This window comes from Panulirus ornatus, chromosome 43, assembly GCF_036320965.1.
Source record: "Panulirus ornatus isolate Po-2019 chromosome 43, ASM3632096v1, whole genome shotgun sequence".
Taxonomy (NCBI): domain Eukaryota; kingdom Metazoa; phylum Arthropoda; class Malacostraca; order Decapoda; family Palinuridae; genus Panulirus; species Panulirus ornatus.
The window spans coordinates 28640147-28666139 of record NC_092266.1 but is presented as its reverse complement, the minus strand read 5'-3'; the positions used below and the strand labels follow the sequence as shown (position 1 = coordinate 28666139).

Sequence of the window (25993 nt, the reverse complement as noted above, 5' to 3'; positions counted from 1 at the left end):
AGAGGAGGCAGTAAAATGTTTTAGATACTTGGGAGTGGACTTTGCACGGGATGGAACCATGAGTATGAAGTGAGTCGTATGATGGAAGATTGGGAACTGAGACCCTGGAATCGTTGAGGAGTATGCTGATGGAGAGATCTTTGTCTGTTAAGATATAATAATCTTAACGTTGTTGTATGGGTGTGTATCTTGAGCCTTGAACAAAATTGAATGTAAGAGGGTGGACATGTTAGAAATGAATTACCTGAGGACAGCATGTTGTTTGAAGTAGATTGATTGTATATTGCTGGAATACAACCCTGAGTATGGTCTATCAGCAAGTTTTTTCAAAGTAGATTTTAAAAAATTTTTGCCATTCAAAAGATGTGGGAACTATGTGAATGGATGAATGAAAGAGAAATGGACAAACAATGATATATATATATATATATATATATATATATATATATATATATATATATATATATATATATATATACAAATAAAGTGCATATGAACGCTCACCTTCATAGAACATACAAACCTCCAACAGCCAGGATCGAACCAGGGACCCCTGTGCCCATAGCGTAGCGGTAGCATTCCTGCTGTCTCCTGCATTAGTGAGGTAGCGCAAGGAAACAGATGAAAGAATGGCCCAACCCGCCCACAGACACATGTATATACATACACGTCCACACACTTGCATATACATACCTATACATTTCAACGTATACAAATATATACATACACAGACATATACATATATACACATGTAAATAATTCATACTTGCTACTTTTATTCATTCCCATCGCCACCCCACTACACATGAAATGACAACCCCCTCCCCCTGCACGTGCGCGAGGTAGCGCCAGGAAAAAAACAACAAAGGCCACATTCATTCACACTCAGTCTCTAGCTGTCATGTATAATTCACCGAAACCACAGCTCCCTTTCCACATCCAGACCCCACAAAACCTTCCATGGCTTGCCCCAGATGCTTCACGTGCCCTGGTTCAATCCATCGACATGTATAGATGTGTCCAAAGTAGGTCTCTAAAAGAGCCATTTTATTTATGATGTATCTCTTATTTTTCCTGTTTTGTTCTTTTTAATCTCTTAAAGGCAACCATTAGCCATTTCTCTTTATGATTTCCAATCAGTTTTCCAAAGTACTCTCTGTTTCTTATTAAAGATTATCATCGCAAACAATCTCCCAGACTTTATTTAATATTGGGCACTTTTTTTTCACCTGTGTTCTTTCTGCCACAATCATTGTTCTTTAGATTTTCATTCATTCTTCAAGATTCTTACTTATTTTCTTTTTACTCATTGTGCATAATATTGTAGGAATTCTGTTGAGAGTATTAATGTTTAGGTAAATTTTGTAATGATTACATTTGCATTCATTATTTTTTTTCAGAGGAATGAGGAACTCCTGTTGTTAATATTCTGCACATGTAAAGAAGCTGTAAAGATTGTAAAATTTGGTTGAATAAATATATTATAAGAAAGCCTTTTTCCTAGCCCAATGGTTTGCTTCAGCATTGTTGGAATTTAGGATTATATGAAAAAGATGTGCTTTTTCATTTCTGCATTTCTTTCTGTGCTTTTATACTGAATGCCTTTAGTTTTTATACTCAAAGTAGGTATTCCATATCTTTAAGTATACAAATAATTTGAAGAGACAGATATTTGTCCGTATAAACAGGTGCTTTAGGGGTCTTTCATTTTCATGTGAAGTTGGTCAATGGGAAGAAAGTCAGCGCTGCATATTCTCTCCTACTGTGTGACTAGTATGGAGCAATGATGAAAGGTTATTTTATTGCACTTCTATGGTTATATAATTATACATGTATATTTTTTTTTCATTATACTTGACCGCTGTTTCCTGCATCAGGGGTTTTTGGGTAGCCAAGTGCAGAATTTGTCTTTTGATAGAGTAGCTATGATTAGTCTTACGGAAACCCAAGAGGTAGAGATAGCTAGGTTTATTCCTATGGACACCCAAGAGCATGATTCCAGAATCAGGTGAAGGCTTGAAAAAATATAGTAAGATTGGTTACTACAACTCCAGGACATGAAAAGTATTCCACATCTCCAGGACATGAAAAGAATAATAATAATTTTAGACTAATACACTGTATATGTATATATGGCCTGTCGATGGAGGTGGAAATATTTGCCTTTACATAAGAGCAGGTCGTTGATAGTAAATATTTGAAATAAGTTTGAAGAGCCACTCTGTTGAATATTGAGTACTAACATTTCTGCTTTTTATTTTTTTTATCTTCAAACACCCACTTCAGACTTTTTCATTCAATACTCAGCACTGATGATTGTGACCAACCTAAGACATAATCCTTTAATGCTTCAACAGACAGAAGTTGGCATCGCATTGCGACTCCCTTCACCAGCCATTATCTTAATCCAAAGGGCCACATGCATAGAGTGTGTGTGGTCTTCGAATTATCTTTAACACCCAAAGAAGGTGTGAAAGATTTTTCGGTTGGTGGATGCAGCTTACGTTGACGGCCTTCATGACCCTGGCAGTTGATAGGCTTAAAGCCCAAACAACCAACCATAATCCCTGGCCTGGCGTGTTGATCAAATGCAGAGAAAGACCGAGTTATTGCCCAAACTTATTACGTAACTAGTCCGTGTAAAGAAGTAAGTTCTTGGTAATCTTAGAAGTTCTTACCTTTGATACTTAAAGAACTCAGAAGGAAAGTAGTAATTAACCAGTGTTGCATCAGTAAGGTACGAAGCGTCTTGAAATTTAATTTCCACAAAGTGCTCATACCCTGATGGTTTGATAATGTGTATATATGTATTTTGCACTAATGTACCACTTTTCGTGATGGTTGTGATTACTTGTTGCCCGACTTACAGTAAAGAATGACTTGTTTAGGAAAACTACTGAAACATCAGCCATGTGGCTAAAATTTTTTTGATCGGTGTTGGCCTAACATGACATCTGGCATTGAAACTAATGACTGTGAGTATATATACTTTTGATTTTACAGTTGGAATTAACGGCTGATTGAGAAAATATACAGAAAAATGTTTGTCTTGCCTGTGTGAAAGAGCTCCATAGGTTTTTGGAAACAATGATATGCGATTGTTTTTTAGAATACAGGATGAGGGAAGAATCTTGACAAGGGTATGGTAGCGTACTTTTGGCATGGATTGTGTGCTGACAAGTAAGTTAGGATTGATAAATTGCATGCCAGTGGAGCAGTGATAAAGATTACTGCGATCGAATAGGGAATAGAAGTAATATTGCATGATTGTGAATGACGGAGGTTGGAAGGTTTGGGTTACTGATAGGGTGTGGAATTTAGGGTCTTGGCAAGAAGCAAGGGACATCATACCAAATGTAAAACCAGCGTCCTTTGTGAGGACGGGTATGACTGAGAAAAATGCTCATCTGATTGGAAGTCTTTTTGATTACTATTAGTATTTTAATTGGACGCTTTGCTAATGTAAACATTGTAGGAAAGATTTTGATGCGCATAAAATGTTGGTTCTGATGGATTGCATCATATGAAATTATACCAATGGGAGGAATTGAGAAATAAGCCGGAATTATTATTTTTTTATGTACGAGTCTCATGCTCTAATGCTGTGTGTATGTGTGTGTGCGGCTTGTCTTGCAGGGTGGTGGTGGTGCCGGCCACCCCTACCCGTCACCTGACTCGCCGCTCCGTCGCCACACAGGAAGCAGTACGAGTTTGTCACTGGTCTGACACGCACGGAGCCGCCTACTGTCTGGCTCCTGTGTAGTGACGGGGTCCAGGATGTGCCTCCGACGGGTGTATCTGGTAGTGATGGTGGCAGCGGTGTCCATCTGTGCCATCGGGGCTGCCTCTGTTGGTTCTGGAGCCAAAACAGCCCTGTGTCGTGACCCGCCATGTGAGGAGCAGGGAACGCCAGGTGCACACACGTCGCCACGCCCCCAGGTCACCGTTGGACTAAAGGACATAAAGCGAAGTGAAGCTGTGTCGGGAATACCTGTCGAAGAGGGTGGTAAAGTGGCCATCTTGTCTATGGATAAGAAAATAACTTCGGAAAACAGAACTTTTTCCTGGGGTACAGGTCCCCTGCCCACCCAGGGTAAGGCTAGGCACCCCGACGCTGAGGATCATGTTCCTCCCGGCCCGGCCAGCAGAGGCACACCTGGCCCACCGGCCACCTCCCTGCCGCTGCCGATCGTAACGATAGCCAGCCGTCTGCTGTATGAAGACAATCAGGAGGATGTGAAGGAGAAGAGTCGGGGAGGCAGCACAAGCTCCCTGGCCAGTGACCCTCAGCCCAGGGACCTGGTCTTCGACGCCGTGCCCGACGGTGAGCCCTACAGCACGGACACCACCCACGCCCAGCCCACGGTCTTAGCATGGGCTGGGGCCTTCGTGTCGGCCCTCCAGCCCAGCCACTTTCCTCTAGGTAAGTATGCATGGCACTAAGCGCCAGTACTGAAAAATAACCATATGTGGTCGTCACACTATTCGTAGGTTATGGCGTGAAAAGTACGAATTAGAAGATATTTTTGAGTCCTTGGGTGGAAAGTGCTGTTCACGTGTTTTCACAGTGGAGGACGCCATAACCTTAAAAATAGCGAGATGGGGACTAGGTTTCGGAGAGCGTTGAAATGTCTCGAAAACCGCCCTGTCCCGCACAGTACAAATTTATTATTCGTAGATGGTTACATACACACACACACACACACACACACACCTTTTTGTCCATATGTGTAGGGAGTTCACTGTGGTAGAGCGTCCATCCCTCGGTTTATTATGTCATGCAGTTCCCTGGCCTTCATCACGTTTCCCGCCCGTACAGACGGGCGAGGAGGCGGAAGACTATATGGATTCACTTGGCTTCATGATGCTATGATAGTGTATATAATCTGAGACTGCCGAGGTATGCCTCTATCCCTTTACGAAAGGTGACCTGGTTTGAATATGGACTCGCTGATCTCTACAGAACGGTTCTAGAACACGGCAGTAAGATTCTTGAGGCATAAGTTACGGTGTGCGACGCAAGAATAGAGAGATGGTTTTAGGTGTGGAAGAACTTCACCACGACCTGCACAAACATACTGATGGGCTCACACCGGCCCAGTGGATTTGGGGTTAATATTTTCAGTATACGTCGGGACACGTCTCATCAGACAGAGGAAGAGAGAGGGTCTTTACCAAAGGACCAGTTCATCACCCAAATGGAAGAGTGTATGGCAAACGAGTGTTCTTGTGCGAGAATATGTAAGCGGTATGCTGGGATATGTAGTGTTCCTTGGACGTAGATGATGTTCGAAGCCTTGGCTCACTATAGTTGGAATCAGAAAGACAACACTATTAGTGAAGTGATCATCACTGAGGAGGCTGTAGAAGAAGCCTTAGTTCACGTAAACCCACTTCAGTACCTGGATACACACATTCCCGGCCACCTTCCTTAAAAAGAGTGTCCGGGTATTAAGCAAGGCCTTGTGAATCATCATCCTCCTAGCTACCTCTCCTACTCCAGACGTCCTCGAGCGGGTTATTGTCCTGCCAGATCACATGGGAGGCAGCAGAAGTGTAACCGGCAGTTACTTCCCCTTGACCCTTACATCATATCTAAATGGAAACGAGAATGTCGAGAAAAACAAAAGAAACAGCCTGAGTTGAATGGCCATTCAGGATCAACTTGTGTTCCGATAAGGAGGGTCTGCTTTTATGCAATTACTGGCCAACCGCCATCATGTTATCAAAGGGCTCGTGAAAAATCAGTATGTAGGTGTCTTAGACCTCGATTTTGCGAAGCATTTCGTCAAGGTGTGTATTTGATAAAGCTGAGGAAGCAAAGAGTCCGTGAGGTGACGTCAGGTCGCCCTCTAGCTGCAGCCATTTCTGTTCCTAGTCTTGTTAGCGGTGTTCCTCAGGGGTATGTACTGGGCTCTCTACTCTTCCTTGTCCTCATTAGTGGCAGACAAAGAAGGTACAGCCTCTTTCCTCTCTTTGTATGCGGATGACACCAGCGAGGCAAGGGAGGCGACTTCCAGCTGAAAACTGTAACCTCATGCAAGTTAGTACGGCGTGTGTTTACACGAGAGGAAGGCAGAGTGAAGGCCCTTGTGAACATCGACGGGTTATTCGGACACCACACCTGACACTTAGGAGGTTCTTTATTGTTATCAAGGAAAAACTTGCTCCCAGCTGTGCAGCCCACACTACGACAGGGGACATACAAAATTAGAGGAGGGTTGATTATGGGGACTGCAATGATGACAGTGCGATCCTCGGGTACGATGCCGTAGGCTTAGGTCAGACCCTGAAGCCAGGGTTGTAACCATCGTACTCGAGAGAGCGAGTGAAGAACCCCCGGAAGAAGGCGACGGTGAGTCATCCACGAATCTCCCGAGTGTCTTGGAGACAACTTTAAGACCCTTAATGCACGAGCCAGATGAACCATTCGTCTGGCGATCCTATTACGTGGCGCAGCTCTTAATACAGTTTACCTGTAGGCCACCACAGCCGGCACGCTGCAGCTCACATGTCATGCGATACGGCTTCTCAACCTCGTTATCGTGCCACTTTGCTGTACTTTACGTACTGATCCACCAGAATTTTGTGAGATTTATAATAGTCCGTCTTTTATCATCGGCTCTTACATGCCGGAGTTTACATTTCCAAATTTTGCCATCATGTGTATCTTCTCACGTCGCCACACTGGGCCGTGTTATGTACTGTGTTTTTCTTAGAGTTCCTGCTTCCATATTTGGCTGTGATATGCGGGATATTGTTAGAAATCAGCTAGTATCATTGCCATTTTAGGCCATGTGTAATGTATCGTTCTAAATCAGTTCATGTGTCCGTACTGAACCATGATATGTAAATTATTGTTCAGTACATTTTTTCAACAGGATTACTCAAAAGATTGGTCCTCCAACGTATTTCCAAGGTAGGTTAGGTTCCCAATTCTGCCTCTCTCTCTCTCTCTCTCTCTCTCTCTCTCTCTCTCTCTCTCTCTCTCTCTCTCTCTCTCTCTCTCTCTCTCCTCCAGATCAGTTTTCAGTCCTCCATATTAGGTCATATGCAATGGATCGGTACTTGTCAAAGTTCATTTATCCATATAAGACCTGTTCTCTTATGGCTACAAGTGAGAGAGTTCATGGTGTCACACACACACACTAGAGGTCGTGTTATCTTGAGCAATACACAGTTCTAGACGGGATATAATTCCCCCTGTTGTTGGGCTGAAGAAAACTTTCTTTCGGGTTACACCAAACGCCGACAGTCATTATCATGGTATGGTGCTCACTGCAGTATTATGGTCGTTGTTTTGTTCATAGTGATTACGTAGTGTGTGATTGAAAACAAGTTTTGCAGCTACCATGATGATCTTACTGTCTCCTCATTTCGAGCTTTGAGTTAGCCGTTATTTACTGAGGTTTAGCAATGTACTCCAGTGTACTTACAGAACACGTGAAGTTTTTTTTTTTTTTTTTTCCCTGCGCTTATGGATATCGACCCACCAGTTGGGTCTTCACGATCAGTCGATGACTCGGTTGTTAGCCGTGTTCGTGGAACTGGTTGAAATCGCTCACATATGTGACCTCCGCCTCCACACCACGGATTGTTTCTATTCCCTCTGGCCCCAGACGAAAGTCTAGGTCAGGTCTGAAATGAAATGTCAAAATGACAAAAAAGATGGAAAAGTAGCGAGAAGAGAAAAGACATGAGTTATGGAGGAAGTGGGGAAACTTTATTCGTAAATATAGGTACGTTGTAACTGTTTATGGATGATATGGCAAGATTTAGAGTTCCAGTTGTTAGCGTTGTAGCGAAAGAAGGATCGCAAAGGCTCACTCTCCCCTAGGCAGCTTTTGGTTATACGTTTATCATGCGACGCAGTGGTTTGCCCAGTACTGCCGGGGTCTAACTAATGGCGGGGACGCAGCCATTTTCTTTAAAGCAGTAACCAAAGAAGAGAACCAGCACTCAGGCGTAGGCCAACAGAGCCAAGGTTTTGATGTCAGACTTGGAAGAGTTGATAAGTTTTTAGAGGTAGAAATTCCCCTGACGTGAGAGCATTACTCCTCACAAGGAAGGATCAGTTCCTTTGTATACCCAGTGCCTCCGTACAGAAAAGAAAGATCGGCATGTAAACAGGACGCCCAGATTTCTAGGGGCAGAATTGGCTGTTGGCGAGACGCGGTGTTTTCAGGAGGTGAAATTGGTTGTTTTTGTAAAGTGGGGTTCCCAAGATAGATTGGATTTTTTTCGGAGATGCCAAATATGTTTATTGTATCAAGTTTTTGTGTTCCAGGGCCATCAATGGAAACTGGAATGTCATGAGGGTTTTTTTTTTTAAACAAATAGATAGGAAATGGGTTTTAAAGGCATTAAACTTGATAAGGTTGCGCCTGCTCCACTGAGAAATCCTGTCCAGATCTAAGTTTAGAGAGGCATGTGTGACGTGACGACACAGAAGGAGCAAGAGATGATGGAGCGGATTTGAAAGAGGAGGAGGAAAATGATGAGTTGTAACCTAGAGAAAGAAATCGTTGACGAAAAGGGAAGATGAGCGAAGGACAGAACCCAGAGGGACACCTCTGTTGATAGGGAAAGAGGGAGAAGTTGATGTATTAAGAGTTACGGAAATACACTGTTCATACAGAGTATTAAGGATGTATTTGGTGCATAGTTTGTCTTGTGTTTCATCACATTTGTTTAGAAACACATTGCTTCCCATGTTGATTACTTTTCACATCCGTTATTAAGTAGTCGTTTATATATTTTTTTAGTCCATGATGTCATTCATATTCACGAAACAATAATTTATGAACATATTATGAGTCACAGTGTTCCATGACTTTATGATGTTTCATTTCAATCTATAGACCAAACATCACTGGAACTGAAAGTTTAAGAATGTTACCACCTGTTGATGGTCGTATTTAACACCTTCAGCGCTACGGTATAACCCTTGAACACGACGATACGACCCTTGAGCACGATAGTATGTTCCTTTGGTTTGGCTGGCTTCCTTTTGCCTTGATTATAGCTAGGCCATTAGTTACGCCATTGCACTGAAGGATCGTGCCATCTTGCTCAAGGGCCGTAGTACCGTGCTTGAGTCGTAACATCGTGTCAAGGGGCGTACCATCGTACTCAAGGTTAGTATCATCATACTCAAGGATCGTACCATCGTGATCAAGAGTTTGGGGGGAAGAAATAGAGGGTGGAGTTGGGTAGTAAAGTGGCCCTTTGTACTGTGGTGGACGTGTGGACCCTGCTCAACCCTCCATTCACTCTTGATTACACCTCACCCCTTTTTTACAGTCCGAGGTTTATGGTGGAGCTGCCGTGCTGTTTATTAATACTTTAAAAGGATTTTCTAAGGTCTGTGCAATGCACAGATGGTACATGAATTTTGTGGCGTTCATCGTTAGAATATAGAGATGTTACTCAGTGTACTGTAGCATATATTCATTCCATTTGGTTGAATGGTAGAATGAACGACTTTCTGCTGTCGTATGGTATCTGTATTAATGTTTTTTTTCACGCAAAGTCAAACTACTGTATTATGTACTTATTACACGCAATTCCTGAGGTTTATTAAAAAGATGTGGGGCTTCTGTGATATAATGTATATGATACGGAACACCCAGCATTTTGTTTTCATTGTTTTCCCCCCTAGATTCTTCTGCTGTAGTTTGGAACCTGGCCAACGATCGAAATCGTTGTATCACCTCTATGAAACAGAACTACTAGAACATGCATACGTACCGTAACGTAGGTTATATGTTTTACATGGCGAAGAGAGTTGTGTGTGTGTGTGTGTGTGTGTGTGTGTGTGTGTGTACGTATTAAGGCACGGTACATGCCTGTAGTCTTTCAGTCTTTGTAGCACAACGTTCAGAGTAGCGATTCATAACCAACAGTCAGCTCCTGGTAGCGAGACATGAGAGTCACTAAAACAAACCTTCTGTTGTCTGTTTCCCAGCACACAGCTGGTGTTCCAGGCTGAGACTTTCCCGAGGTGTGTGGACGACTAGGAGGAGCAGCATTCTACTGGAACACTCCCTCACAGTACCTTGCCACCTGGATAGGATCAGTTCTATATTTCATCACACTGAATCAGGCAGTCACACACACACACACACACACACACACACACACACACACACACACACACAACCTCTCAGACTGCAGTTGTTAAATCTTACACCAAAGCACAGCCGTCCACCGTTGGCGACACAGCCTGGCCTCTGACGACAACCGAATTAGAATAAGGCGGCCGGACGCCAGTAACAGACTTCCGGATCAGGTGTCCACAGGTATGGTGGGGGCAAGCGGTGCTGTGTGGGTGCGGGGGTGAAGCCCCACTACGTCTGCCTTGCTCCCACTCGCCTAAGCGGCCGCCGCCTTCCTCACGTGACGCAGGTGTGCCTTACCGGGAGAGGAGGGCTGCGTGCTCAGACTACCTGGGTGTTGCTCTCTTCCCCCGCCCTCCTCCTGTAGGTGCTTCATGGTTACACCCTGGTAACCATGACTCACCCACACCTTCCCAACTCATACTCAGGGCCTCTCCCTTGTCCCCTTCATCTCATACATAGAAACATCTTCCGTAAATTTATCTATCTTCTCTCCTCACATACTAAACCTCTTAATTACGGTATCTAATTCATGAATTAAGAGCTGGGGCAAACATGTCATTAGGCAGGCTCTTTACATGTTCTAAACTTAATTGTTTTCTCCTTTCGCCAGAATTCTCAGTGGACATCCAAATCTTCCTCCTTGCATTCTCACCAGCATCCTTCTTGATCATTACTCTCGAGTACTTGATAACAACTAAGATCTCTTCTCCATTCGAATGAAATTACTCTGCGACTCTCCATCTCTTTCAGAAACAGAATGATTTCTGAAGCACTACAACGCTTCCTGAGGCACCCCCAACACTTTCGAAAGTAAATCAAACTCTGTTTAAAATACCTCCTACACTTTCCGAGGAACCTCAACTCTTGTAGAAGCACCTCTCAGTACTTGCTGAAGTACGCCAATTTGTTACACTACCATGGACAACTGCTGAAGCGCGCCAGCTTGTTAAACTACCACCAACAATTGCTGAAGCACCGCAACTTGTTAAACCACTACCAGCAATTGCTGAAGCACCCCAACTCTTATTAAAGCACCCCAACACTTAGTGAGGCACCCCGACATGTGCAACTGTGCGGGCTGGCCAGGGTGGGATATCCAGTTCCCATTGGTAGAGGGGAAAGAAAGGGCCGGTGTAAACCCCAGGTTTACTGTTGCTGGACATACAGTTGTTGTTGTTGTTATTGTTTCTTCTTCCTCGTACGAACTGTACTTCTTTGTAAGACACGCAGACTCTTATTACAGCACCCTCGACTCTTTTATTGATTGAATAGAGAGCGCGAATTCTCGCTTAGGTACAGCGAGTCTTTTTCGAGCACCCCGAAGCTTTTTATGGAGAGCCATCGCTTGTTAAGAAATCTCAACTTTCGTTGGACCAGGTGACATTTAGGTGATTACCTCCTGTTTGAGCACCACGACCCTTGTTAGGCTAACCAGCTTTTGTTAGATGACTGCAGCTCGTGTTAAGCTCGCCAGCTTTTGTTTAAACCTGCCAATTCAGGTTAGAGGCCATGTTTGAAATTGGCATACGTCTGCATTTACTAATGCTGTTCGTATTTTTTTTTTAGCTCAAAACTTTTAAAGACGACTCTCTTGACTGACACTATCACCAGGAAGCAGTGTAGTATACTACAGTGTAGCGTAGGCCAGTATAGTGTAGTAAGATGGTGTAGACAATAGTATTCCCTATGGTTATTTCCTGATAGATTCCTTCCTTGCCTGGGCAACCCATGGATTTTCGTCCATTCTTCATTTTCAGCTGGATGTTGTTGTCGGCGGACTGCCACGACCAGGACTCAAATCCTGTGCGTCACGGTCAGAAACGCTAACTGCAACAATACGGATGTCCATGACTTTTCTAACTCTGCTCCAGCTGTTTAGAGTCGTAGGCCGATAAGTCGTCTGTTACGGGAATCCGCCTGCACACGGTTACATTACGAGTGGGAGAACTCACCCTCGGCGAGGTTGTATCATTGTCAGTGGATGAAAAGGGATACAATCTTGTTGCGCTTAAGGGCCGAACCTTCGTACTTAAGGGCTGCAGCATCATGCCTCAGAGGTTCATATGTTAATGTGAAACTAACGTGTGTTTCTCTTGTCCGGCAGAGCTGGTGCGGGCAGCGTTGGAGAGGCGCATCACCAGCGGAGAACTGATCCGGGAGGTTAGTGTACAGCCTTTGGTTACCTTAACCACATCACGCAACCACACATCTGTCTTGACGCTCATTATGGCGTAGTTTTGTTTTCCATGTGTTCCATTACAAATGTCACAATGGCTGTTCTAGTGTTGTGGTGTGTTTTTTGACAGTCCCTGCGGGCGGAGCCTGGGTTCATAGTGAGTATGTGCGTGGGGATAACGCTGGCGGTGGGCGTGCCACTGCTGGGGCTAGTGGTGTGTTGCTGCCGTCTGTGTGGCCGCTGTGGCAGCAGTAAGACACAGCATCACCACGACTCCTGCTTCCAGTGCCAGAGGAGGACGCTGACTGTCTCCCTCGCTGCCGCCTCCTTCGCCGTCCTGTGAGTCCTAGACGTCCTACTCTGTCTGTCTGTCTTTAATCTTGCAGGTGTTGCACATTTTACTTAGAAGGTATGGAGGTCATAGCTACATTTTGTGTAACTCTGAATGATTTCTAATATCTAGTATATAATGTTTGCTTTTCTATGCTGGGTGGTGTACCTATGTCATATCGTTTTCTTCTTGGTAGCTAAGGATAGGAAATAGATAATTCTGCTTGTTAGGAAATATGACTAGAAATGGGAAGAAAAAAGGAATAAAAGGTTTTGAGGATATTGAAATAGCGTGTATTATTGATACTTTCAAATATAAGTTAGTGAAGAAATGATGTTAGTTAAGAAATGTGAGGCAACGAGGTTGTGTTAGAGTAACTCAGGGTCGTAAATAAGCAATGTTATGTGTGGTGCAGCCTAGGGGTGACTGTGGTGGTGGTATGCAACGAGAGGCTGGCGGGCGCCGTTGGGGAGGCCCGCCACAGCATCCAGAATAATGTACGTGACCTGGATACCTTCCTGGCCAACACTAAGATGCAGCTCCGACACCTCCTGACCAACTCCCTGGAGCAGACCGTCGAGGCCATCTACAACGACCTGGACGGTAGGTACCTGCTCACAATGATAACTTGCTTCTGATATAAGTGGTTCCAGCCACTGATATACCAGTGCAGGTGGTCAGTACCAATGGCATTGATGTAATGATACATCTTACTGGTACATGGTCATTATCACCGACACTGACTTTGACCCGAGTGGTCAACACCCTTAACATCAACAAATATTGATGCTCCTATGGTAGGGGAATATAAGTAAATATTGATGAGGTAATAACGGAAAAAGATAGTTCTAGTGTTATAGTTAATATGTTTAATATAAGAATCACCTCAAGTATTACTCATTCAGTAACGCTTGTGATCATATAATCTTTCCAGGTCTGAAAAATATTATATTACAGATATCGAGTACTTGTTGGGTCGGCCCCTGCAGCGGGAGCTTGCGGCGGAGGCACAGATCGAGGTAGCGCTGGATTCGTTGGTGCACATAAGCAGCGGTAGGTGGCAGGACAGATCATGACGACGCCCCACACTGCTCCCGCAACACCTTATTTATCCCCATACTTACCCAGGCCGGGGTTAAGCTCATGGTTAAGATCGCTTGAACTGGAAGCTTGACTAATAATCTCGATATTAACTTTTAAAGCCAGTGCTGAGATACGGTAGTGTTATTTGGTTAGTCGTTGTAGGCCGTCCTTATACTAGAGAGCAGTGTGGACATTTACCAGTTATAGTTTACATTCTCTATACCTCTTCTAGAGTGGCGCTCTAGTGACACACTGGTAGCATAGTCAGTTTACCTCCTCCTAACCTCTCGGTCTTGTGCACTGGTGACAGACACGTTGGCTAGCCTAGTATTTTCAAAGCCACAAAGTCCCTAACTTACCTAGATCCCGATGATTTTGGTGGAGGCATATGTGTATGTATACGACCATGTTTGTATACACTGGTATTTGGATATTCATGCATGATACAGTTTAATAGATTTACATTCTCGTTGAGGCAGGTCTACGGAACATAGCGGGCCGCATGCGATCGCTGGAGGACTCCAGGACACAGGCGGCAGCGCGGGCCGAGGAGGTGAGTTCGAACTTGGTGGTCTGCTAAGTCTATCATGACATATATTGTTGAATCACTTATATATTTTTGACCCATTATATTTTTTTCAAATCCTTCTTGATAAAATCCAAGCCATGCATATACTGAACCAAGTCATGTGCTGCTGTAGGCACTTTTGATCCAGCGAGGTAGTTCGTGGTGTTAGGAAGTCCAAATCTATGCGTGAGGTGGAGCAGCTGGAAGTCTCCTCCCTGCACACACCCACCTGCCACAGTAGATTTTAACCCTGTAAACACATCACCTCGCCCAAACATGTCATCTTCTACAGGATTATAAAGAATATTATGTCAGTAATGCGAAGTAATGACATTATCATACCTCTGATATGCACTCAACCCCTTTTATGGAGCTCTTATAGCTTCGAGCCTGCGCTCCCTTCAGGAGCAAGGAAATGGTGGACTCCCTTGGAGGGAGAAGGTCATTGACAGGATTGTACTTTCCGTCTGTTGATGATGCATCTTCACTGAGTGACGATTACTTCATGCTTGTCGTGTAACACTTGCAGGGAGGGTCCGGTAATGGGTTCACGATATAATTTTAACGCAAGTAGTGTGATGACTAGATGACTAATACTTGTTCCCTGGTACTATTTCAGCTGGGGAGCCGCTTGTCCGAGCTGGCCACAGACCTTCAACGTTTCGTATCCCGCTGTTCTCCTGAGGACGCCGACCTGTGCAGCTCGCTAGACCATCGGGGACTCCAGCTTGGTGTTCGCTTCGACAGTGTGAGTTGAGAACGCGTGCAAATTGTCTTTGTCTTATGATTTTACTTAATTTTTTTTTTGTATGGACGCGCTTAGACGTGTTCTGGTCTGGTGATATGAAACTTCTTCATCTTAACTTAGATACTACCCAAACTTACGATAATACTTTAATGTGAGTATTTGTGAGCATTTTCATCAACTGTTTCTCTATGTTTCATAGTATACCTTATACATCAGAGTCAGTTGAAGTTCGCGATCTCACAAAAAGAATAGCCCCCACATCACTTGTTGGTTTGGTCTGCAGTTCTCCTTCACGAAGCAGCTGCAACTGCTGTCAACCGTGGAGCATGACAACCTGACGGAGACGGCCAGACGCGCCAGGCTCGAATACGAAAATATCCCGAGCTACGTGGAGGTCATGACGCGCCAGACCAGGGACGGTAAGATTTCTGGTGACCCACCACTTTAGTCATGTGATGGCTACCCCTCACTACCTGCCCCCACACTGGTCACACGCCGCCCTAGGCATCTGTAAAAGGCATCCTCCCTCCTCCCCTCACACACACACACACACACACACACACACACTGGCCACGTCTTCATGTCACTGATGTTCACCATGAGTGCTACAAGTGATCTCTACCGTACTATTAGGAAATAATCACCAAGTCATTTTACCATTGTTGCTCTTAAAATAATAGTAATGGAATAAAGGAATGATTTAGAAGAACTGATTGTAGAAATGTGTATGTTTACAGTCAGGTGACTTGTGTTGAACTAATGCCCCGTCATATCCTAAGTCATGCCAAGCTGGTGCAGTGATAGACAGGTGCCGATGCCACGATCTGGTGGTGGTGGGGTTGGCACGCCTGTGGTAACGAGGCGTTAGTTCAGGATTGCTTTTAACGCATGTCATCCATTATCAAGCACATAATTGTCATGGAATTGTTGTTCTGGGGGAGAAAACTGCTTAAAAAGAATTGATCCTTTTTGAGACTTAGTGTTGTTGTTGGCAGAGGTGAAGCACGAGGTGCGAGGCTTCCGGGGCACACTGTACTCCAAAGTGCGCGGCCTGGACGACATGGCCTTCGACCTGGAAGTCCGCACTAGGGACCTGACCTGGCACGTGGACCAGACTGCCTCCAGCCTTCTGGCCCACGAACACTACAGGTGGTATACAGGACTAGGTACGTAACCCCCGACAAAGCACTCGTTCTGTATTGTCACCATGGCCCTATATGTGCTACTTGCTGATGACGGACATATACTGTATCTTATAAAGGTGATGACCTATGTATGGGGGGGTCACTGAAATTATAAAGTGGGTTGCAAATTGAGAATGGTCAATAAGTGTTCCTTTTGGTGTAGGGAAAATTAAGTAAGCCCAGGGGACAGATGGTAAATGAGGTGTCCTTCCCTGCTGTAGGTATTTCCCTGAGCCTGGGGTTCGTGTGGGTGTTGATGACCATGGGCGTGTGCTGCGGCTGCTGCGCCCACTCGGAAGACCAGGCGCCCACCGAGAGGTCCTGCATGTCCAACTCAGCCGGACAGACACTCATCTCGTGAGTCATCCGCCAGAGTCTTCACCTACATTCATCGTATCAGCTTTATTCAGAAACTTTAACTTACGTGATATTAATGTTTTACCTGTAGTGTTGTGTAGAGTTTTTTGTTTCCATACTTGATCGCCTTTTCCTGCGTTAATGAGGTAGCGCCAGGAATAGACGAGGAAAGCCGCATAAACATGAAAAACATGAGTAGTTATTTATATTAAGTTTTCTCTCTTAGGGAAAGCATCTCATTTCCCAGTTTACGGGTGCCAATCTAAACTGTATTATACAGGTATACAGATTTACATACCTTTGTACCAAGCTTGTTTAATGTTTATTTTCATGATTTATACTAATACCCCATGGGAGTTGCACATTCGTTCATATATGTTTTTATGTTTTATATTTTTACCCAAGAGGAGTTGCATTTACATTCATATACATATTCCTTTTCCACACTTTACCTACCATGTGTTCTTGCTTTGTAGGTCTGTGTTCTTCATGTTCGTGGTGTCCGGGATGCTGTGGACACTGGTGGTGGCGGTGTTCGTGGTGGGTGCCCACGCCCACGCCTTCATCTGCCACCCACTCTACGAGGAACCTACTTTCCCCACGCTGACCCGCCTCCTGGACCACTCTGGCGTGGTCTTCAAGGAGGGGCCGATGCTGACCAACATCCTCCACCCGGGTCAGGATGTTCACCTGAGCATCGGTCATGTCCTCAGGTGAGCCTCATCTCTGGCATGTATGACTGATTGTGCGTTTGGAAGACCCTGGATGCATAAGTGGCCTCCTATCAGTAGGAGGGGGAGGAAGGCGACTGCCCGGGGTGTGATAACGTATGTGATGCGATGGTGCCATTACAACGTGTAGCTTATAGAGGAAATTTGACAAGTGCATATGTTTACCGAGGGAGGAAGGGACTATGTTTATTGGCTGGTGAACTGTAGTTACTGGAAGGTGAACTTTACTAAGTGGAGGATGAACTACTTACTGGAGGTGAGCTGTACTTAGGAAGGTACTATACTTACTGTGAGTGATACTGTATACTTCTTTACTACGACAGAAGGTGACTTCAAAGTTTACATATAATTCTTAAGTGTAGATTAGGTATCTTGAAATTTTCTACAGTAGTTTACGTCTGTTAATGATGTGATCCATATTATTGTGTTGTTAAGAAATTAGCTTGTGATGAAGGTATCAATGAAGGCCATACTGATGTGTCGTGAGTGGGCAGGTAATGCATTCACATTTGAGAAGTGTGTTGTGCCAAATCTCCTATCATATTTTTTTCTTGTCGTGGATAATTAATTCAGTATCACGGAGAGTGTAGATGACATGAGACACAATGTTTCATATGAATATCAACTTCAAAGGATCTTGCAGTACTGTCACGTGTCCTCACCCTGATCTTTAGCCAATGTAAAGAGGGCGAGACAGCGTATGTGGTGTTCCAGCTACGCCATTACTTCGATGTGGAGAGAGAGGTGGACCACCGAACTACGCTAGACCTTCGGGATACGCTGGGACGACTTCGCGTCAACCTCTCCCAAGTCGAGTTCCTCTCCCAAGAGGCAGAGGTTCATCTTGACGACTTCCTTCGCTCCATCAAGATCGATCTCGGACCTTACAGGACTGAGGTGAGTGAGTGTGTGGCATGTAGAAGGTAAATGTGTGGGTCGACAGGATAAAAATGAGAGTGTGGGTCCAACAGGTGTGTGTGTGTGTGTGGCCCAAATTTTAAACAGACAAATTTGTTGCTCAACAAGTGAAAGATGCGAGTGTCTAGCCCAACAGGAGGGAGGTGGGTGTGCGGCTATACAGAGGGGAAGTGGCTGAACAACACGTAAGAGATGTGGCCCATCGACTTTGCGAAGTGGGCGTTTGCCACAGTTCGGAGGTTTCTGTACTGGAAATGATTTCTGGGAAATATCCCGTAATGCTTCCCCCCACTGACCGATAGATACCCAGTGAATACGAAACAAGTAATAAAAAAGTCGTTCAAACATATAATCATTTAATTGCTTAATTGCAATATTTAATTGCCCCCAAACAACATATCATCCCCAGATTCTTAATGAGCATGAAAAATAATCCCAACACTGACGTTTTCAGAAAAATCTTTTAATCTGAAAAATATAAAAAATTACATAATGTTTTATTGCCCGAAAAAAAATTAGTTTTAGAAGTGAAGTACAACATAATGGATTATTGGAAATATCTCATGAGTGTATGGCTTAAACATGAGAGATGAGTCACATAGTGCGTGTGTGGCCTAGCAGGCATCAGGTGAATTTGTGGGTCAATATGTGAGAAGCGGCGTTTCCCAGCATGCATGAGTTAGATAAACGTGTGGCCCCACTGGTAATAGATGTGTGTGGCTGTATTAAATTACGTGCCATTGATCATAACACGGGACAGCACCCCGAGTAAATCCTAAGTCTTAAAACTCCTAATGGTAAGGCATTACTAAGTACGCCCCACGTTGACAGATGGAGAAGCCGCTGGTGCAGAAGAACCTGCCAGCGCTGGTGGAACAAATGCAAAACGTCGCGGGTCAGCTGCGGTCCGTGTCGTCCGCGGCCGAGCTCTTCAAGATGGTAGCACGCACCAGGACCCTCATCACCAACATTCTCTACCCGCTGGAGAAGCGCAAGGTAGTGCCGAGGCTGCTTGCTTGCCGGGTCCTAACTGGACGTAACTCAGTGATGCTCATCACCCTTACCATCCTAGTCTGATGTAGAAGTGTAGCTTGGGTTGTAGTGTTTCGTTGTCTACGGTAAGTATAAGTACTTTTGAGTAAAGTTTAGCATGATGTTTTTCCCTCATTCGTTCCCTAAAGAAAATGATGAAGTTTCAACTCCTTGAAAAAGAAGTTTAAGTCTGTAGGAAGGAATCGGGAAAATATATTTTCCCTTTGATATAATTTTTGGTTAAATGTTAAAACAGGAGTCCATAAAGATAACAGATTGCTACGAGAGATGTGTTGGGTGCTGCAGAATTTTGATATGATTAATATGACCGAATTACAGAATTTTCAGTTCAAAGTAGTGAGTGATTAAGTTTCTTTACAGGAAAAGCTCATGAACATATACCATGAATGATTTTGTTTTAGACATGATTTAAAGAACCTTACAGGTATTTCTGGAGATGATTACTGCCTCTTGCATGTAGTCACATGGAAAATGACTGTGTGTTGACAGGAGGACGTAACGTACCAGGTGGCCACACTGGACATGGAGGCAATGCCCCTGCAGCGTCAGATCAACCAGAGCATCGGTCACCTCCGTACTATCCAGTACTTCATTCACAACCACGGCTCCTCCCTCGCCGCCTCGGTCAGTATCCCTCACGTCCACCCCACACATCACCCAGCATGTGATGGCCAGGCAAAGCTCTTCCCCCACTACCTGTTGACAGTATGGTGTCTCTCTCTCTCTCTCTCTCTCTCTCTCTCTCTCTCTCTCTCTCTCTCTCTCTCTCTCTCTCTCTATCTGGGTACACTCCTCACTCTCACGTACGACAGGACGTGGTCAAGTGTACTTTCCTTTTAGTGTAGTAACAAATTGTTGTCTAGAGTACCTCTTCACTCTGCCCTCTGACCAGATGTGGTCCTCAGTCTTCTGTTGGACAGAGTTTGATCAAGGATGCTTTCACACAGTGTATTTAATGAGTGTAGTGGTCAAGTGGTTTTCAGTTTCCCTGGTGTGTAGATGCCTCCCCTCCCTCACCTATATTCTCTCTGATGACTGAAGTGGTCATTTTTTCTTTCTCTGTTCTTCATCTGGTGACTGGGTTTGGTCAAGATCTTAGCCTGATGTGACTGGGTATAGTGAGGAATAATTTTGAATGACTGGATGTGGTCATGCCCCTTCTTTACTCTGCCTGGTGACTGGATGTAATGAAATTAATAATTTTCCTCCTGTGGTATTATGTCTGGATATATGCTTAATTTTTTATTCACCCGCGTCTTCCACTTTTCGTTTGATATGTCATGTTTCCGCTTCAAATTCTTGCCGCAGAAAGCTCGAGGCTTTGTGGAGAGGATCCTCGGGTACACGCGGCAGTACGCTGACCATGTTCGTAATTCTGCCCTCCACCATGTGGCGCCCTGCACGCCTGTCTGGAATATGTTCGACTCTGCTCGCGGCATCACCTGCAACGGCATCATCGAGCCTGTGGTCAGTGCTGCACACCCCAGTGTTTCTCCGCCTGTAGATTATGTGAGGCATCCTTCTAGTTCAGGGGAGGGGATGATCTTATGCTGGGAGAGGGGAGGGCTGACTTATGGTCAAAAAGCATACAGTAAGGTCATGGGAGTATTCTAAGGTCAAGGGTGTGCTTTAAGGCCAGGGGTGGTCTCCCAGATCAGGGATGTGCACCCAAGTATGGGGCTTACCTTTAGGTTAGGGGAGTGAACTTAGGTCAGTAGGGTGCTAGTAGGTTGGGCGTGCTCCCGAAATGGAGCGGCCTCCATGGCCAAGGGCAATACTCCTTCGTCAGAGGAGTTCTACTTGCTTAGGGTTCTCTTAGCTGCTTACTCCAACGTCAGGAGAGTGAGTGCAGGTTAGGGTTATGCTCTTAGATCAGGGCATATTTTCGTAAGTCAAGGACGTGTTTCTAGGTCAGAAGTGTGCTTCTAAATTCAAGGCATGCTTGTAGTTTAGGGGCATGGGTTTTTCAGTATGACGGGTGTATTCCTCCATCGCACACTCACCACTACCATTATATTCATTCTGTTTATGTCTGTTATTCCCTTGTGTTCACGCCTTGTAATGCACTGTTTACGAAAAGGCCAAGTATAACCCACGCTAACAAGGTGTTTGATGGACAGAACGCGCTGTGGCTGGCGACCAGCTGGTGTCTATTGCTCTTCCTGCCCAGCATATGCGTGAGCCTGGGTCTGTCTCGCTTCTACCTGCGCATGGACTACGACGACGACACCCTCCCACTGTGAGTAGTGTGTGTACCACTGGAGGAACGAGGCTTCACCTGTAATACGCTTATGCTTTCTTGCTTCTTCCCTAAGATTTCACCCGTTACCAAGATAGAAGCTTTCATACTGTAGATATTCCTCCTTTGATTATAGTTGTATTACTAGGCAGTGTAAACACTTTCATTTGTACTAATAATTAGATAATATTGCAACATTACACTTGATAACTTACAGTTATTTCATTTGATAAAGCTATGAACGTTTCATGTTTGAAGGTTTATATATACAGTCTGAAGAATGACATTAAACTTGGGAATTTTTTCGTCTTCTGATCTGGAATATCCCTTCTATGGACCTATTGTAGAACTGATTTGTGGTGTTCATGAAGGCTTTCGTTATGGAACATAGATTTTCTTCATTTTCAACTTGTTTTCTGAAGGTTAGTCTGTCAGATATACTGAGGAGTTTGTGTTCTGGCAGGAACAACAACGGGTCGTTGCCCGGCTCCACCACCAACATACAGTCGTCGTCAACCTCTGCCGCCATATGGAGCGCCAAGCATAGTGGCTCGGGGGCCGGCCACCGCCACAGCTACCCAAGTCACCAACAGAACGGGTGAGTGCCGTCCAGTTCAGCCCCGTGTAGAGTGTATCTCACCCATTCTCTGGACTCACCTGTGCTGTAATTCTGAACGTAAATGTTGTTCACACACCGGGTAGTAGTCACCAGTAGCTGTATTTCTTAGGGGGCGTTGGCTGCAGGGTACCTCTGGCACCTCCACATTTTTATGCCGAAGAAAGAAGGCTTACTTGCTTCCAGGGTCGAGGTCAGCGAACGGCCCGGACGCGAGAGTGAAGGCGAGAGGCCCGGGGCACCGCCGCTGAGGCATAGCATGCGTCGGTCGAACCAGGATGTTGGGGAAATGGTGGCGCGGGCCCAGGTAGCCGCTTGGCGGGACGCCTGGCGGGCTGGAGCCACTTTCGTGACGCTGGAACTGGTGGCCAGACACGTCCAGCGCTCCATCGAGTGGGTCCAGCATCACTGGAACGATGACCGGCAGTCCTTCTCCTCCTCGGTCAGCACCCGTGGCGACCACCGCTATCATGAGCCGGAGCCCGTCCCCCAACGCTCCCACCACTACTCCACCTGCGGGGAGTGTTGTGATTGCACAGACTCCCTGTGAGATAAGTACTTGGCGCCGCTGATGCCCAGCATATGGTACGCCCACGCCACGCCCACCCACGCCATGTGATGCCCCCAGTATGGACACTACCACGCACCACGCCAGCTTCTGTAGTACAGCCTGCTGACCTCCCACGCGTTAGTACACGAGGAAAGCTTGCATAGTCAATACTAGTGCAGTATTCCCTCCAGCTCTTCGATATAAGAATGAAGTATTTTTCCACTGAACACTCTGGTATTGCTTGCCCTCCCGTCTGTAATAATTCTAAGTAACCTTTCAGTATTTTCCGATATTTCTAAGTTATGCGTATTGTAGTAAACGTTTAGTATAATACCATAAAATTAACTGCAGGCTTGCATTTTCTCAAAATATATCGTGAATGATTAGATTTCCATGTATGTTTTCAGTTAGTCTTCACACGAAGAGTAACATTTAAGTGAAAAGTAAACATTAGATATGTAAGATGTATAGACGAGTGTGTGACTGACGTAATTCCTTCTCTTGTTATCTTACACAGGCACAGCCACTGGTGATGAATTTAGGGCGGTGGCCCTCCTGCCTGGAGGCTGACCTCGCTGCTCTGATGATCTACCTCCCTGTGTGGTAACTTGACTGCTGACGTATTAACTCACCCTCTGGTGCGTCACCCTTCCTGTTTGTGTATATTGACCTACCTACTTACGCAGCTACTGCTGAGCTGACCTCTTTCCGGTGCGCTATGGTGCCCCTGTTGGCGTGTTGATGATCATGAGAATGTGCTGATACACCTGTTTGTTTTGGTTCACCTGGTGTGATGGCCTACCTGCTACTGTGCTGACGTGCTTGTATGTGTTCAACTCTCTGGTGATGTGTGTGTGTGTGTGTGTGTGTGTGTGTGTGTGTGTGTGTGTGTGCTAACCTTCCCACTGGTATGAGTGGTGACCTTTCTACTGGTATGATGACTTACCTGCTGTTATGTGTGGTAGTCTCCTTTTTTTTTTATATAGTACCCGACATGGCTCGGGCAAAGACAGTGCCCCAGTCGTGGCCACTACGGATCAAAGGAAGGATAAAGAGTTTGAGAAAAGTAATATAGGTAGTAATCTGAGCACCTTTAGTGTTTGTAGACCAGACTTTTAAAGCTGGAAAGGTTATTATAGGTAGAGGGAAAGATGAGAGAAGGAAGGAAAGTCCATAGCTACCAAGTTGAAGGGGGAAAAAATGTATCATTATGGTCAATCCTCGTGAGGCTGGTATCCTCACACAAACTACGGGAAGCAGGAGCCAGGCTCGTGCCGCGGGTCCAGGCCTTAGTGGCTGGAACGTCCACAGAATATTCACGAGAACAGTAGCCAAAATGATACCTGCAGAGCAGAGAGAGAGGCAGCAACAACACGGCAGACGATATTAGATAGATGTGAGGTGATGACAGGAAAGTTTATATGATGGAAGCCACTTGATTCCAGTATATCTAAGAGAGAGAGAGAAAGACGGAAGAAGAGCCAAACCCAGATATGCGAGCAACATTCTTTAGTGGGGCGAATGAGACCTCTGTTGATGTGGAATAATTGGTCAGAAAAAAAAAGAAAATGGCATCAGCACAACGCTTCGAGCTTTTGGGAAGTAGGATTTGTGATGCTTATTAAGCAGGGTGTTCAGAAGAGAGTATAAGGTTGAACCAACATGTTTATGATATTGCAGAGTTGATTTCTGGGGTTTTCAAATTGATAAGTGAAACTAGGAAAGATATGGGTAGAGATAGCGTTTGGTTAAAATGACACCAAGGCATGCTTCCAAGATGGGAAAACTATCTTTTTTTTTTCAAATAACCGGGCAAGGATCGGAACTAACGCTGCCACAACTCCCTTAGGACACAAGTTAATATGCCATCCGGACTTTGTTTATAGCCGGAATAGTACTAGGAAGACCTTGCGCAAGGAAAGGACAAGAGCGGAGTGGAAGCAGATGAGGAGAAAGCAACTAGATGATGTGAAAGTCTCTGGGGTAGAGTCAAAGGAACATAGTGCTAAAAAAAAAAAAAAAGCTGCTATTTGGTATATGAGTTGACCTGTTTGCTTGTGTGCATGTTGACCTGTTTGCCATTGTGTGTTGGCCCTGTTGACCCTGTTGCTGGTTTGAATGTTGACTTTCTTGTTGGTGTGTCTTGACCTCCCTGTTGGTTGTGTTTGACGCACGTGTCGGACGAATTAGCAGTCAAGGTTGTGGAGCTACTGCCTCATCGGTTCTAACAGAATAACGCCGACTCAGCAACCATCATGAGTGTTGCAGTTGTGAGGGTGGTAGCAGCAGCCTCCACCTATAGCTCTTGTACGAATCAATGCAGCGAGAGTCGCTACATCATCCTCTTCGCTGATTTTCATAAGTAGTTATGAGTTATATTCCGTACTTGACACTTAGGTGCAAGCAGCTGTTGGCCAGGAGTCACTTTTTTCCGCTATGATGAGTAAATAGTGTCTTACGTTTGTTTATAAAGATGTTATACCTGAAAAATGTATGTAGGGTTTTGTCAATAGCATGTGTCTTGGGATATTGATACCATCTTGATGGTGTTGTGTTTATTTATGCCTATCTTTGTGGGCACAAATCTCTTATAGATACACTCGTTAGTAAACAATGCTTTACAAAAAAACAGATGAATAAATTAATTCGATCATATTGAATGAAATGATATTCAAAGAAATTCAAGAATCTCATTTACAGACGTTTTAGGTCATTGATGATGATGGCTGATCATTGCACGCCAGCTTTCATTTTAAGAACTCTCTCGCAAGTGTGGTGTGTCTGTGTGGTGGTTGTGAGTGGGGCATACTTGCTATTATGTCCTGTGTCAGGTGTGGTGTGTCTGCGTGGTGGTTGTGAGTGGGGCACACCTTGTTAGTATGTGTCCTGTGTCAGGTGTGGTGCTTGTGAGTGGAACACACCTGCTAGTATGTGTCCTGTGTCAGGTGTGTATGGGTGTGAGTGGGGCACACCTGCTAGTAAATGTCCTGTGTCAGGTGTGGTGTGTCTGTGGTGGCTGTGAGTGGGTCACACCTGCCATTATGTGCATTGTGTCAGGTATGGTTTGTCTGGGTGATGGCTGAAGCTTCAGAGCAAGGAAGCAGATACAGCTGTATTAGGTACATCTTAACGATCACATCCAATCATACGGTCAGGAAAATTCAGGTTTATGTATTTATGGCAATCGCTTAATATAAGACTCGGAACTTTTCATGCTCGGCACATGTGTAGTGAAATGATGTATGATAAAGTTCACTAAGTGACCTGGTCTTATAATTGTTTATACTTGTTATTTTAAGCTGTTGATTATAACTAAAT

At 44.9% G+C, this 25993-nt stretch overlaps 1 protein-coding gene across 4 annotated transcripts; it reads left to right on the top strand.

Moving 5' to 3' along the window:
- The first annotated feature begins 3693 nt into the window (after positions 1-3693).
- On the top strand, positions 3694-25982 carry prom (prominin). 4 transcript variants are annotated; one of them, XR_011715725.1, is made up of 19 exons: positions 3694-4423; positions 12226-12281; positions 12428-12636; positions 13044-13231; positions 13586-13681; positions 14191-14264; positions 14899-15027; positions 15311-15446; positions 16023-16193; positions 16433-16568; positions 17045-17281; positions 17974-18196; positions 19049-19213; positions 19760-19894; positions 20579-20737; positions 21391-21509; positions 21973-22107; positions 22312-22812; positions 23193-25982. XR_011715725.1 is itself a non-coding variant. In XM_071687368.1 (19 exons), exons 1-18 carry the CDS (start codon positions 3778-3780, stop codon positions 22673-22675), a joined length of 3378 nt encoding a protein of 1125 aa, XP_071543469.1. In that variant the 5' UTR covers positions 3694-3777; the 3' UTR covers positions 22676-22710; positions 23193-25982. The 4 variants fall into 4 exon arrangements, 3 of the variants coding, with proteins under 3 accessions (XP_071543469.1, XP_071543470.1, XP_071543468.1); XM_071687368.1 differs by having other exon boundaries at positions 22312-22710; XM_071687369.1 differs by lacking the exon at positions 22312-22812.
- The last annotated feature ends 11 nt before the right edge of the window (positions 25983-25993 follow it).